Raw genomic sequence first — 15,162 nt, forward strand, 5'->3', positions numbered from 1 at the left:
TTCTGGGTTCCACTGATTCTCAGCTTCTGGCTGCTCCCTCTGTGGCTTTCTCTCTCTCTGCCTGAATTTCATTCTGCTTATAAAGGACTCCAGTAGTAGAATTAAGACCCATCCTGATTGGGTCGGGCCACGCCGTAAGTGAGGTAACCTCATCAAACGGTCCTACGTACAATGGTCCACACCCACAGGAATGGATCAGGTTTAAGAACACGTTTTTCTGGGGTATGGAGCTTCTAACCATCACAGCATTCTTCTCAGTGTGAAAGAATGACTCTCCAGCAACCATAACCCCTTCTTCCGCCTCCAGGAGAGGACGGAGAGGTAGATATGCTGCTTCCTTGCTTACAGTGTCACAGGCTCCTTTCCATCTGTGCTTCCCCAACAACACAACACAACAAGGCTTGATGAGAAAGAACAGGAAAAAAGCAAAAAAAAAAAAAAAAAAAAAAAAAAACCAAAAAAAAAAAACCAGAAAGCCACACAAAAAACAAAAATCCAGGGTTTGAACTACTTTGCTTTTTTGGAGGGGGGAGGGTGGCTTTATAATGGAGATTGACAACAGAAAACTCTTAATTTAATGTGATTCATGCACTCCACTCTTCATTTGTTCCTTTGTTCTTGGCTTAATTTCTACTCTCTTGAATCCACCCCCGATGAGGTTCACCCGTCTCTACCTACACAGCTCGAGCCACCAAGGCACCGTCACAAAGCACAAGAGCCAAGGGCAATTCTGTGCCCTCTTTCCTGACGGGCCTGGCGCCTCTGCCCGGGTCACTGCCCCTCTCCCGCACTCGCCTTCCAAACCCACTGTCTTCTGCTCTTCCTCCTGCCTTCCTGGCAGCCCCTTGGGACTCCGATGGTGGTGTGTCCCAGGCCTGGATTGCTTCAGACCATGTCACCTCGCGGCACTGGTGATTTCGGACAGTCTCACAGCCTCCAAAAGCTTCTACCCTCAAAAACTGTGAGATTCAAGTGTCAGCCCAAGATCGTCCTCTGAGATGCAGCTCCGATTTGTTCCCTTCGCAGCCATCCTTCCTTCTGGGGACACAGGAGGCTCAGCAGGCATTCAGTGTATGAAAGAGCTAATTACCATGTAAAACGCCTGAGGAAAATGCCTTTTCAAAAATAAAAGCCAGAATTTTTAATACAATCTGCAGGCATAGCTTCATAAAAATGTTTGCTCCATGAAGCTATATAGTGATAAGTTGAGTGCTTTCCAAAATGCAACTAACAATTGGGTCTAACCAGGGAGATTCAGAATTTTAATTTAAGAAGCAATCACTTTTGAAAAATTTGTTATTCTTATTAAAATGTTTTTTTCTAATTAAGCAGTTTCAAACACTAATAAGTCAATAGTACACACAAATGAAGAAATTTATTTACATGTTTAAAGAGAAAATTTCAGTGACGTTCATTTGGCTTCCTGTTAGAATAATCCCAACGAGGCTCTTTCAGCGACTTAGGCCGTGTGAGACCCAGTGGCCATCTGCCTCAGGGAGAATTTCTGGGTTGAGCACACCACTGCCCTTCTGGGGGATGAGTGTCTAACTGGAGCTCTGTGGCCAGCATTTCCAGCCTAGCACAAGTCTCCAACCCTAGCAGATCCACCAAAACCCACAGAACCCAACACCCAGAGCAGGCAGGCCAAAGGCCCCAAGGCCCCTCTACCCTGCGGGAAACTTGCCTACAAGTGGGAGCAGGTCTCAGACATATCACTTTTGTTGAAAGAGTACTTTCCTTTGTAAAAGTCAAGGCGGAAATGATCTCCAGCACAGGCTGTTTCTGCCGAACGTTGTCTCCTGTGCATCTTCCGGCTCGTGATTTTCCTAGACTAAAGCTAACAGTTTTCCAGCTTTTATTTATATCCAGATGTAAACCCCAAAATTACTTGGGCACGTGCTTCCATTCATCTAATTCTGACCAGACTCGGTGGATGCTGCCTACACACGCTTTTCTTCTCAAAGCCCAAATGCACGACAGTAATTGCTGCTTTCTCTCCACTCCCTCTGCCAAGCCCCCAGATCATGCAGATTTGTACCCAGTTTGAGCATGCACTGTGCTTCCTTACAAGAAAACAGCTGCCTGCTTACTTCTTTGTTTTGACATGAGCACTGCTAAGAACAACTAAACCAGCAATGTGTAACTGGTAAACAGGACATAGAGAGATTAAAAGCCAAATTTCACTAGTTGCCACTGTAATTTTGGAAAAAGGGACAAATATCAAGCAGCACAATAGCTTCTTTCATTTCTGTTGTATTTTGGCCACACTTGAAGGTGAACTAGAACAACATAACTGGAAGTCTTCTGAACACGTGTGCTGTCTGAAGTTGGAGGACTCTCGACTGTGTCACACCAAGGCTGCGTGTACCACACTGGAAGCCTGCTCACGCAGCCGCTAGTTAACAAGCCTGAGACGGAAGGCTGCAGCCATGTGCTGGCTGAGGGGATGTAAGCAACTGTAAGTGATTTTCTCTAAGGAGTGAAATATTCTTAAAAAACATTTAGTTATTCAATGGCAATGTATACAAAGTTAACTTAGAAAAAAGGAAATGAGTGGTTTCTCTTCAATGCAAAACTCTCATACCTATGAGAAAAAAATGCAGGCATAAAACCACATCAGCCACACCATATTTAGTTCCTGATCCTCAAAGCATATAGTATTCCAACACAGATTATCTGAAAATGCAGTTTTATTTCAATATTGGGTTTCCCCTCTCCCCCTCAAGGACTGTAAGCATTTTTGTGAAACTAAATTGTGTACTGTTCTGAAACAAGGCGATTAGGGGTGTCTACTAAACTCTTCTTCAGTTTCAAGTGAAGAGAAGGCGTGAATAATGTTTCCTTGCCTTTGTCTACCAGCATCATATACACGAAAACACCAGATAATCATGTGGCTTAACTTCTTCAGCTCTACAAATTATGCTGCACAATCCACCAAGGGAAATGTGCAGCCCAGGTTTTGACAGATTTGTGTGGATGAGAGTCTCAGTGTCCACACGGCACTAAAATAAACAAGGATGACTTTGAAAGAGATCTGCGTCTCACAAAAGTAACCTGCCCACTCGGGAAGCCATCCCCCGATTGTGGATGAGCCAGCAGTGCAGTCAGCAGAAGACCAAGGCTCCTTCTTTTCCCTCTCCTCACGGGTCTTAGGCTCTGACCAGGACACGCTCGGCTGGCCTAGTGCTGGACCCTGGCTGCACTCTCAATTAAGGGTTAAGGACTGAACTGAAGCTTCAGCCACTTAGCTCTGGACTCCAACTCACATCTGCAGGGAAACCATTTTCACTCCTTACAACCTAGGAAGAAACCTGCATCCTCGAGCATGTGGACAGCAGCGCTGCCCAGCAGAACCTCCTGCGGCAACGAAAACTGCTCTCTCCTGCATGGCCCATCACTGAGCTCACCAACCGTGGCTGCCGAGCACTTGAAATGTGGCCAGTGGGACCGAGGACTGGAATGTTAGTTGGCACTTGACTTAAATGGCCGCACGTGGCTAAGAGCTGCCGTACGGCACAGCAGAGCACCACAGCTTAACTCCTGGACCGACACCGAACTCTACAAATCGTTTGCAAGAAGACTTTAATTTTACTTTTGTTTTCTAAGTGTCAGTAGAGGTGAATAGAGAAAAATGTTTTTCTTTCTCATTACCTATTTTTGATTAACAACTTGATTTTTAGGGAAATGAAGATAGTGGTATATTATTTTGCATTTTAACCCATCAATGTTCGTAGTACTAATCTCCTTTCAGAGGAAGGAGTTGAGACCAGCTGATGATGGTTATCATGATAATTTTCTGAAATTTATTTTAAAACAAATTCATTATTCTATAAATCTATGGAGAATTTCTTCCTCCTTTTGGTCTTTTATCCTCATTATTTTTCTTTTTGCTCCAATGTGATAAATTGCTAAGACAAACAGAATAAGCACTTCAGAAAAATGCTTCAACTCTAATATGTCTGAATAAACTAAACCACATCAAATCAAACCAGAAGGGCAATGGTGAGAGTACATGATGTGTGTGCGTGTGATTATGCGTACACGAGTGCAGGTGGATCATAAGGAGGTGTCCCGGAAACTTTTATTTCTTCACATCTGAAGAGACAATGTACAAAATCTTCATGATACAGAGCACAAACCTGAAGAGAAGAAATTCTTCTGGTGACATTGGGTCTTTCATAGCTGACACATTTGTTTTCACAGTAATACTTATGGATCATTCAAAACAAAGCCAGAAAGTTTAAAACCTTTTAAGTGGAATCCATTTCCTCCAACTCTGTTAACTAAACTACAGCACAGGTGGTTTCTGCTAGGCCGTTTCTTCTGCAAGGTTGTCAGGTCATTCGCTTTTTCAGCTCTGTGGAGCCCAGGTGGAGTCAGGCCGCTCACTTCAGCCAAATCCACTTGTCCCCCACATCGGCGTTATAGCCGGGCTGGTATTTTCTGCCGGGCAGCTGCGGGAGGGGAAAGCCACTGTTACAGCGTGTCGACAAGGCCCGGGCGCCCTCCCTTAGGTCACCACAGCCTTCTCCTGCTCAGGCATTTATTCAGCAAATCCTCTGCTCTGAGCACAAGGGATACCAGGAGGAATAACCAAAACAAAGCACAACGCTGCCCTCAGGGAGCCCCCACCACGTGGAGGGAGACATAAACATAAAGAATAAGACAGCACTTCTCACTAACGCCAGGAGGGCGCCATGGTGACAGTGGGGACAGGAAACACTGAGCCCATCCTTGGGCCTTCACAACCACTGTCTGAAAACCACCCAAAGCCTTGGGCACTGGGGGGACACCCATCCTGACCCTCGGACACCAGGAGACAAGAGCCCTGACCCTTAGTCACCAGGAGAAAGCTGTCCTGACTCTTGGACACCGGGACACAGCCGTCCTGACCCTCGGTCACCAGCCATCCTGACCCTGTGTCACCAGGAGACAGCCGTCCTGATCCTCGGGGACTGGCTGCAGCGGTGTGAAGCAGCCAACACCTCGCTATGCAAGGGCTGCCCACCATGCAAGCATCCCCTCCCAGGGCTGCAGGACAGAGTGGGGTCACCCTCTATGGGGTCTGTATCAAAGATCTGAGATCATACCCGGCACACCCCTCAAGGCTGCAAGCCTGGGTGGGTACAAGGAACATGAGCTCTCGTAGGCAAAAAATGAAGAAGGCTGCAGGGACTGGTGTTGTACTTTTGCAAATATCCCCTGAGAATTCAAATCCTTACAAATCAATTAAAAAAATACAAAACTGTTCCCAAGTCGGCCTGAGAACACCTCTGTCTTGTGGCCTGTGCTGGGGTGGACAGAGTCCCTGAAACTCATGCCCACCAAGAACCTCAACCACGACCTTCTTTGGGAACAGGGTGTTTTCAGGTGTCACTAGTTCTGAGGAGGCAACAACGGATTAGGGTGCCCTAGTGAAGGCCACGTAAGGACAGAGGCACAGACTGGGGGGTCAAAGGACAATAGGCAGAGGCTGGAGCGTAGCAGGTGCAAGCCCAGAACACCGGGGCCTGCTGGCTATCCCCAATGCTGGAAGAGGCAAGAAGGGTTCTTTCCTAATGCCTTCAGAAGGAACACGGCCTGCAGACACCTGCATTTCGAACTTCCAGCCCCCAGAACTGTGAGAACAGAACTCCTGTGGTCTGCACGCCTCAGTCTGCAGTACGTTGTTACAGCAGCCCCAGGAGCCTAAAACAGGGGGCACCAAAAATGTCATGGAAACACTAAATAATCGTAACTTCACCTGAACAACTACTTATAAGAGTTCTATTATTCACGCTTCTTAGCCTGGATCACAAGCCGTGTGGCCCTAAAGAGCACTGCATTATGAGCCCTCTTCCCAGAAGGCCCACGAGCACCAGCGTAGGAGCAGAGAACACCGCACGTCATGGAGGACTGGACAGGGTTTGGGGATCCCTCCCGAATCCTCTCAGAGGCGGCAGCAGGGACCAGGGAGGGGGCCCCACACAGCACCAACCAGCAGGTGGCACCCGGTGGAGCCCGAGTCTAGGCACAAATGACCACTCATCCAGGACAGACGTGTCACCCCTGGTCCAGGCTTGATTGTCTAATGGGAGCCTAAGAAACACAAGATTCTCAACAATTAACCTTGGTGAAACCTTTCCCCTCACCAATGTTAATCTCATTTAATCCTTTCAACCCACAAACTACTGCTATCTCCACTGTGCAAACTAGGAAGCTTAGAATTAAAAAAAGCAGTAAACGTACTGATTAAACTCACACAAAAGGACGTGGCCAGGACTTCTCCAAACGTCACAGTGCAGAGGAAGGAGCAGTGGGCCTCACGCCCTGAGACAGCCCAGCTCTTGTCCCCAGCCCCCGAGCGAGCAATGGGGGCCAGACCCTGCTTGCCCGGCCAGCCTGAGAGGGACAGGAGGGTCTGCTCGGCCCGAGGGGCCTGTCCCCTGCACTCAGGCTGCGTTTCGGACCACTCAGGTTAGCAAGGCGTGCCGGCCCAGGTGAGGGATGGCCTGACACCTGCGTGGGCTGGGCCTACAAGGGGCATTAGGCTTCTGCAAAGTCTGCGGCAAGCTTCACTCTCCACAATGGTGAGCACTGGTGATGCTTTGGGCCCTGCACCACTCGTAGCTGCTTGGGGAACGCTGCTGCCGTCTCTGATGTGCTCACTGATGGATTTGGTAGCCTTCTCTATATGTGACATAAAGAAATTTCCACCAACCCATACCTAATACGGACATCTGTCAAAATGGGAGACTGGCACTCATTGTTCTTAATGCTGTCTTACAGAGACATCTTTATGTTTGTGAACCCATGCTTACCAATGTTTTTAATGGAGCCGTGGTCTTGCATTGTGCTTATTCTGCTACATTTCCTTCTGAAGTTTAACCCTTCAGTCGATTTGAATTTATTGTTATGCCTGTTATGAGGCTGGAATTTTAATTTAATTTGTTTCTAATTGCATAGTGATGAAGGGGGCATTTTCCCCCTAAATGATGTGTGCCACTTCTGCCATATACTAAATCGTCTAATATCCTTCATACTCTACAAATCCCATGAGCCTGCCCCCTTGTTTATCCATGCAGGAACACTAAATTCATGTCAAAAAAACCATTGACAGATGAGCCAGGGTCTTAGCAGGAAACAGCACACTCAAAAGGGGGACTTTAAAGTGCTTATAATAAAGGGACTTTAAAAATAGGTGTGGGCAGGGCCAAGGAAAACTGAAGAAGGAGGGTGAAGCCCTTGAGGACTAATGACAACACGGAGCCAGTGCAGCCTCCAGGCTGAAGGGGCAACGGGAGGAGACAGCTCCTGGAATCCAGGAAGAGTGCTGGCTGCGGGAGAAGGCCCTGTGGGATATGCAGCTTGGCAATGACGGGGCTAGAAGGGTAAGTATCCCAGCCTCTGTCCCTCCCCTCCTTCCAATCTCTGGCCAGCACCTCCCACCAGCCATACCCACCTGGAAGCCAGAGGGCCACCGAGAGGGCAGCATCCCGGGGCACAGGGCAGGGTGTGGGCCAGGAGGGGCAAACGGGGGAGTTTTTAACGCAGCCGCAAAAACGTTCCCATCAACAGAAAGTAGACGTTATGGAAACCAAGTTGGGCGGCAGGACTTTGGATGGCAAGGCCAGAAGAGGAAGCACCTGTTTCAGATGACTGCCCCCCCACCCCACCCCCTATGAGGAGCGGAGGATGTGGTACATTTAAAAACCTCAGGGAGGTTTTGCTATACAACTTGAGAAACATCCAAGCATGACGCTTTGTCAAATCATAGTAAGTGGGAACAAAATACTGCATTTTCTTTTTTATACTTTCAAATCAATATGGACAAACACTGGATCTGTACCGACTACAGAGATACCCACAAAATCTTCCTAATTTTGCACATAAGAGATCCTGAATCTAAAAAAAAAAGGAAAAAAAATCAACCTTCTCCTTTCTTCTAATCAGCAAAAGGCATTCAAGAGCCAACCACAAAGTAACAACTCAGCCTCTATCATAAATCAGTGCCATGTGCTCCTAATTGACCTGGCAAAGATGGCGATGATGTGCTGATACAAATATAAAGGACATGTGTATCTCTCAACTCTTGAGTCGCCTAATGCAAAGCAGCACTGGGGAGTCTCTTAAGCTCATTTCCAAGCCTAATGAGTCTCAAGAAAAAAGAAAAAAAGAAGACAGATCTGCTGATATTCTTTGAGGCCCAAGACCTCCCCTCCATCCTTCCAGCTGCTCTAGTCAATATCTCCCTTTCTGTTTCCACAGGCTTGACTTGGGGCTCCCGAACTCACAGGAGGCAGGATACAGAAAGGCCCGGATGACTCAGGGATCATTCCGAGTAGGTCACTGGTGAAGGGTCAAAGAGAGAAGTTCAGCCTAACCCTGGCTCCCTGGCCCAGGGAACCATGTCAGTGATGATTTCATTTTGGTGCTGGAAGTATTCTGGAAATACAAAAGGAAGAAGAAAATCCCCAGCTCCTCCAGGAGTGTATAATTTCAGGAAGGGCCTGGGAAGGGCACCCCACCCACAACTCCAGAGAGCGCAGTGCACATACTGTAGGGGCCCTGCAGGGAGCGTGTGCAGGTGTCTGGCAAAGGGAGGGGAGATGCCAAAAGAGAGCAGGGGGTGCTCTGGGGGAGGACTCAGCACTGCTGCTCGGCCCACAGGAGGCCTGCGGGAGGCCAGGGGTGTGGAGTGCGGAGACTGTCGGTCAGGGGTGAGCTTGCACTCTGCTCTCCTGGCTCTGACCACAACTATGGCATAAGGTGGTCACTAGGCCAGAGCAGCTGCAGGACAGTCCCTGTGCTGGGGAAGCAACGTTAGCACCAGAGAATGTCTTCCGAGGTGCTGAGCGTCAGGAAATGTAGGCGACCGTAGATGGGGTATAAAGGAGAGGAGGAGGATGCAATCCCCAGGAAGACTGCAGAAATGTGGAATGGGTACAGCCTGTGATCACCAGGTAAGATAACCCCACAGGCATGATTGGGGGCAAGCAGGTATGTGCTCAAGATCAACAGATGAGAGGCCATCACCCAGTACCCAGAAAGTGAGAGGAGGGGAGACCATCAGGTATTGATGAGCTTGCCCAGCATCAACTGGAGAAGAGAAGACATCTGTGGAAAAACAAGGCTTAATGGACAAAGGAAAGCCTCGCTACAGAGACTGACAACGAGTGGTCAGAGAAGTGAAACTGAGAGCAAGCAGCTTGAGCAGGCCCCGGAAGGAGTCTGAAGAAGGGGGCATCTGAATCCCTGTAAATGGGGTAATCCTTAAGGTCTCAAGATCATGCCCCAGCCAACACACACGCTCAGAAAAGACAGACAAGACCTTGTATTTTGACCTTGGCTGATCTTGGGAGGAGGGCTAACCCCTGAAGGAGAGCACCAGCAGACACAGAGCCAATGTGCTAATCTGTGAAAGGTGTTTTTTTCTGTTGGTTTGCTTGTTTTTGTTAGCTCTTGGCACTTAAGGAAACCTCTGTCATATCACAAGATGGATACAAACTGAAGTAAAATGACAACTCAGGGACTAAATTCCAGAGTTGCCACATTAAAATATTAAAAGGTACAATGTACAACAAAAGATTCCAAGACAAACAAACAGGAAATGATGGTCCATCCAAAGGACTAACATAAAACTTCAGAAACCATCAATGAAGACCCAGGCTTTGGACATACCAGACAAAGACTTTAAAAAAATGGTCTTCAACATGAAAAGCACTAAAGGGAAACAGAGAAAGAAGTAAAGGGTAACAAGAAAATGATAAATGAAAAAAATGACAATCTCAATAAAGATAGAATTTATAAAAAGGAACTGAACAGAAATACTGGAGTTGAAGACCATTGTGACTAAAATCAAAATTTCCTAGAGAAAAAGCTGCAAGAGAAAAGCAACATGTCACGAATGAGGAGCCCCAACTAAGATTAAGGGCTGATTTCTCATCAGAAGCCATGGAGGCAGGGTGGCACTGGGATAAAATATTTAATGTGTGAAAGAAAACTGCCAACCAAGAGTTTTATATACAACAAAAGCATCTTTCAAAAATGAGAGATCGAGACGGGGCAAGATGGCGGCATAGAGAGGAGTGGAAGCTAAGCAGTCCCCATGGAACAACCACAAAAAACCAGAAACAAATAGTAAATAATCCAGAATAACTGCGGGGGGACAAACGAGACCATCCACTCATCATACACCAACCTGAATTGGGAGGAATGCCCGAGAACACAGCATAAAATCTGTAAGTAAAACCTGCGGAACCAGGTCGGGAGACCCCCTCCCCCATAGCCTGAGCTGCGGAGCCGCGTGGTGTCAGAGAGAAGCTCTCTCCCAGCAAGCGAATATAGCTCAGCTGAGCTCCAACTGGGGTTTTAAGTAGCGAGTGTGAACTGCTCACTACAGGTACGCAGCCCCAAAAAACAGACAGAGGCTTTGGATGACGACTGACCTTGGGAGAGCCGGAGGGTCGCCTTGAATGGTTCTGAAGGGGACTATCTGTTTCTTTTTCAGCTCAGTGGAGAAAGCCCCAGTCATTTTAAGTTTCCAGGGCTGTGACTCAGGGAAGGGCGGAGACAGCACAAGCAGAGAGCAAGACTATTGAAATGCTAATGACCTCCACCTGGGGGGTCTGTCTTCTCTAAGAGGAAAGGGGTGGGGCCCTTTCCATTCAGAACCAGACCCCAGAGCCTGGGGGAACACGGCCACACCTCCTCACACCAGTCAAGAATTATAGGCTAACAGGCATCACCTGCTGGGCAGAAAAGCACAGTGACCTGAGGCATCAAAGGGTGGAGCAATTTTCTAAGACACACCCACAGGGAAACCAGATACTGAATATTTCTTCCCTCTGGGACCTGAGCCTGTTCTGGTCTGGGAAAACCTGATTTGGATAACCAAGGAAACCATGCCTAGACAACAGAAAATTACAACCTACACTAAGAAAAACAAAGTTATGGCCCAGTCAAAGGAACAAACGTACACTTCAACTGAGATACAGGAATTTAAACAACTAATGCTAAATCAATTCAAAAAGTTTAGAGAAGATATTGCAAAAGAGATAGAGGCTGTAAAGGAAGCACTGGACATGTACACGGCAGAAATCAAAAGTTCAAAAAACCTACTAGTAGAATCTATGGGAATGAAAGGCACAACACAAGAGATGAAAGACACAATGGAAGCATACAACAGCAGATCTCAAGAGGCAGAAGAAAACATTCAGGAACTGGAGAACAAAACACCTGAAAGCCTACACACAAAGGAGCAGATGGAGAAAAGAATGAAAAAATATGAGCAACGTCTCCGGGAACTCAAGGATGAAACAAAGTACAGTAATGTACGTATCATTGGTGTCCCAGAAGGAGAAGAGAAGGGAAAGGGGGCAGAAGCAATAACAGAGGAAATAATTAATGAAAATTTCCCATCTCTTATGAAAGACATAAAATTACAGATCCAAGAAGTGCAGCGTACTCCAAACAGAAGAGATATGAATAGGTCTACGCCAAGACACTTAATAATCAGATTATCAAATGTCAAAGACAAAGAGAGAATCCTGAAAGCAGCAAGAGAAAAGCAATCCATTACATACAAAGGAAGCTTAATAAGACTATGTGCGGATCTTTCAGCAGAAACCATGGAGGCAAGAAGGAAGTGGTGTGATATATTTAAGATACTGAAAGAGAAAAACCACCAACCAAGAATCCTGTATCCAGCAAAGCTGTCCTTCAAATATGAGGGAGAGCTCAAAATATTTTCTGACAAACAGACAATGAGAGACTTTGTGAACAAGACACCTGCCCTACAGGAAATACTAAAGGGAGCACTACCGGGTGATAGAAGACAGGAGTGCGTGGTTTGGAACACAATTTTTGGAGATGGTAGCACAACAATGTAAGTACACTGAACAAAGGTAACTATGAATACGGTTGAGAGAGGAAGGTGGGGAGCATGTGAGACATCACAAGAAAGGAGGAAAGATAAAGACTGGGACTGTGTAACTTGGTGAAATCTAGAGTATTCAACAATTGTGATAAAATGTACAAATATGTTGTTTTACGAGGGAGAACAAGCAAATGTCAACCTTGCAAGGTGTTAAAAATGGGGAGGCATTGGGGGACGGATGCGATCAGCATAAACTAGAGACTGTAACTAATAGAATCACTGTATTATGCTTCCTTTAATGTAACAAAGGTGATATACCAAGGTGAATGCAGATAAGAGGGGGGGATAGGGGAGGCATGTTAGACACTTGACATTGGTGGTATTGTCTGATTCTTTATTCTAGTTTGATTTAAGGTTATTTTTCCTTTTGCTGCTTCCTAGCTGTCATTTTCTTTTTTTCCTCTTTCTTTTGCCTCTCTACCTTCTTTGACTCTCCCTCCTGCCTTGTGGAAGAAATGTAGATGCTCTTATATAGATAGTGGTGAAGGTGGTGAACACATAAATGTATGACCATGCAGAAAACCATCGAGTATTTACTTGGGATGGAATGTATGGTGAGTGAACAAAACCATATTAAAAAAAAATGGGTTGATGACAAACCTCGAGGGCAATATACTGAGTGAAATAAGCCAGACACATTAGGACAATTATTGCAGGGTCTCACTGATAGGAACTAATTACAATATGTAAACTCATAGACATGAAATATAAGGTACCAGGATATAGGACGAGGCTTAAGAATGGGGAGTGGTTGCTTAGTATGAGCAGAATGTTCAATTGGGATGAACTTAAATGTTTGGAAATGAACAGGGGTGTTGGTAGCAAGACGTGAGAATAACTAACAGCACCGAATGGTGTGTGAATGAGGTGGAAAGGGGAAGCTCAGAGTCATATATGTCACCAGAAGGAAAGTTGGAGGTCAAAAGATGGAAATGTATAAAACTGAATCCTATGGTGGGCAATGTCCATGATCAACTGTACAAATACTAGAAATCACTTCATGAACCAGAACAAATGTATGACGATACAATTAGAAGATAATAATAGAGGGGCATATAGGAAAGAACTATATACCTATTACAAACTATATACTACAGTTAGCAGTATTTCAACATTTTTTCATAAACAGTAACAAATGTACTATATCAATACTAGGAGTCAACAATTGAGGGGGGTTGGTTAGGAATAGGGGAGGATTAGAGTTTCCTTTTCTTTTTTTCTTTTTTCATCTTTCACTTTATTTCTTTTCTGGAGTAATGAAAAGTTTCTAAAAATTGAACAAAAATTAAGTGTGATGGATGCACAGCTGTATGAGGGTACCCAGGGGCAAGTGATTGTACACTTTGGATCTTTGGATAATTGTATGGTATCTGAACAATCTCAATAAAAATGAAAAAAAAAATGAAAAAAAAATGAGACAGATCATGAACATTCCCAGAATAACAAAAGTTGAGGCAGTCCGTAGACCTGCCCATGAGCAACGCTAAAGGGAGTTTTTCAGATTGAAAGGAATGGACACCAGGCAGTACAGCAAAGCCCAATAAAGAAATAACGCTCTCCAGTAAAGGTAACCACAAGAGTAATTTGAATGCCAGTACTACTAGTGGATTGTGTATTTTTGGTATGTAACTCCACCTTTTACTTCTTATAGGTTCTAAAAGGCACATGCATAAAAATAATGATAAATCTATGGTTTGGGACACACAATGTAGGAAGATATCAGTAGTATATATTATGTAATAGTAAAAAAGATAGAGGGACAAAGGGGTACAGGAACATAGTTGGAGTACGCTATTAAAGTTAAGTTGGTCTCAAATCAAACATGATGGTTTTAGGTTTAGGATATTAATTTTAAGCCCCATGGTCACCACAAAGAAAATATCTGAAGAATTTACACTGAAAAAAAAGAAAAGAGACTCTAAAGAAAAAAAAAAGAAAAAAAAGAAAATGAAAGCAGGCAGTAATGGAAGAATTGAAGGACAAAAAGAGGTATAAGACTTAAAAAACTGAACAGTGAAATGGCAGAAGAACTCCTGCGTTATCAGTAGCAATTTAAAATATAAATGGACTAAACTCTCCAGTCCAAAGGCAGAGACTGGAAGAATGGATAAACAACCATGACCCAACTACATGCTATTTACAAGAGACTCACCCTAAATTCAAAGACACAAGTAGGCTGAAAGTGAAAGGATGGAAAAAATATACCATGTAAACAGTAACCAAAACAGAGCTGAGGTAGCTATACTAATAGCAGATAGAAATAAACTTTAGGTCAAAAACTGTTAGAAGGGACAGAGAAGGATAATATGATAAAGAGAAGGGTCAATTCAACAAGATATAACAATCAGAAACATGTTTGCACCTAACAGCAGAGCCCTGGAATACACAAAGCAAATATTGACGGATTTGAAGGGAGTTAGATGGTTCTACTTCATAACAGGAGACTTCATAATGGAGAGAACATCTAGACAGAAGATCAAGGAGGAAACACAGGACTTGAGCAACACTATAAACCAACTAGACCTAACAGACATATAGAGAGTACATCGTGCAAAACAGCAGAATACCCATTCTTCTTGGGTGCACATGGCTCATTCTCTGGATAGACACATTATATCATAAAACAAATCTAAATAAATTTTAAAAGAATAAAATCAATATACCTTCTCTGAACAAAAACAAAATGAAGTTAGAAATCAACAGAGAAAAAAGTCACAAACGTGGAAATTAAACAACCAATCCAAAGAAGAATTCACACCAATCCTGCTCAAACTCTTAAAAAAAAAAAGAAAAAAAAATTTTTTTTTTTTTGATGAGCAGGGAACACTTCCTAACTTACTCTATAAGGTCAGCATCACCCAAAGCCAGATAAATATACCACAAGAAAAGAAAATTACAGACCAATATCCTCATGAATTTGGATGCAAAAATCCTCAAAAACTTCTAGCAAACTGAATCCATAGGACATATGGGACATTAAAAGAATTATACACCATGACCAAGTGGGATTTATCCCAGAAATGCAACGGTGGTTTAACACATGAAAATTAATTAACGTAATATACTACATCAACCGAACAAAGGAAAAAAACACACAATCATCTCAACTGACACAGAAAGGCACCCCTTCTTGATAAAAACACTCAGAAAACCAGGAATAGAAGGAACTATCCTACACATGAGAAGGATAAATATGAAAAAACCAGTTAACATCGTCAGTGGTGAAACACTGAAAGCTTTCCCCC

The 15,162-nt window shown here is 44.6% G+C and overlaps 1 protein-coding gene across 1 annotated transcript in view; it reads right to left on the reverse strand.

The window, feature by feature from the left end:
- Nucleotides 1–2,672: 2,672 nt before the first annotated feature.
- NDUFA10 (NADH:ubiquinone oxidoreductase subunit A10) overlaps nt 2,673–15,162 on the reverse strand; it is a 62,013-nt gene continuing 49,523 nt past the window's right edge. Inside the window, exon 10 of the mRNA XM_037849428.1 lies at nt 2,673–4,454. Coding sequence (XP_037705356.1) covers nt 4,386–4,454 — 69 coding nt within the window. The 3' untranslated portion in view covers nt 2,673–4,385. The remainder of the gene's footprint in view (nt 4,455–15,162) is intronic.

This window comes from Choloepus didactylus, chromosome 9 (genome assembly GCF_015220235.1).
Source record: "Choloepus didactylus isolate mChoDid1 chromosome 9, mChoDid1.pri, whole genome shotgun sequence".
Taxonomy (NCBI): domain Eukaryota; kingdom Metazoa; phylum Chordata; class Mammalia; order Pilosa; family Megalonychidae; genus Choloepus; species Choloepus didactylus.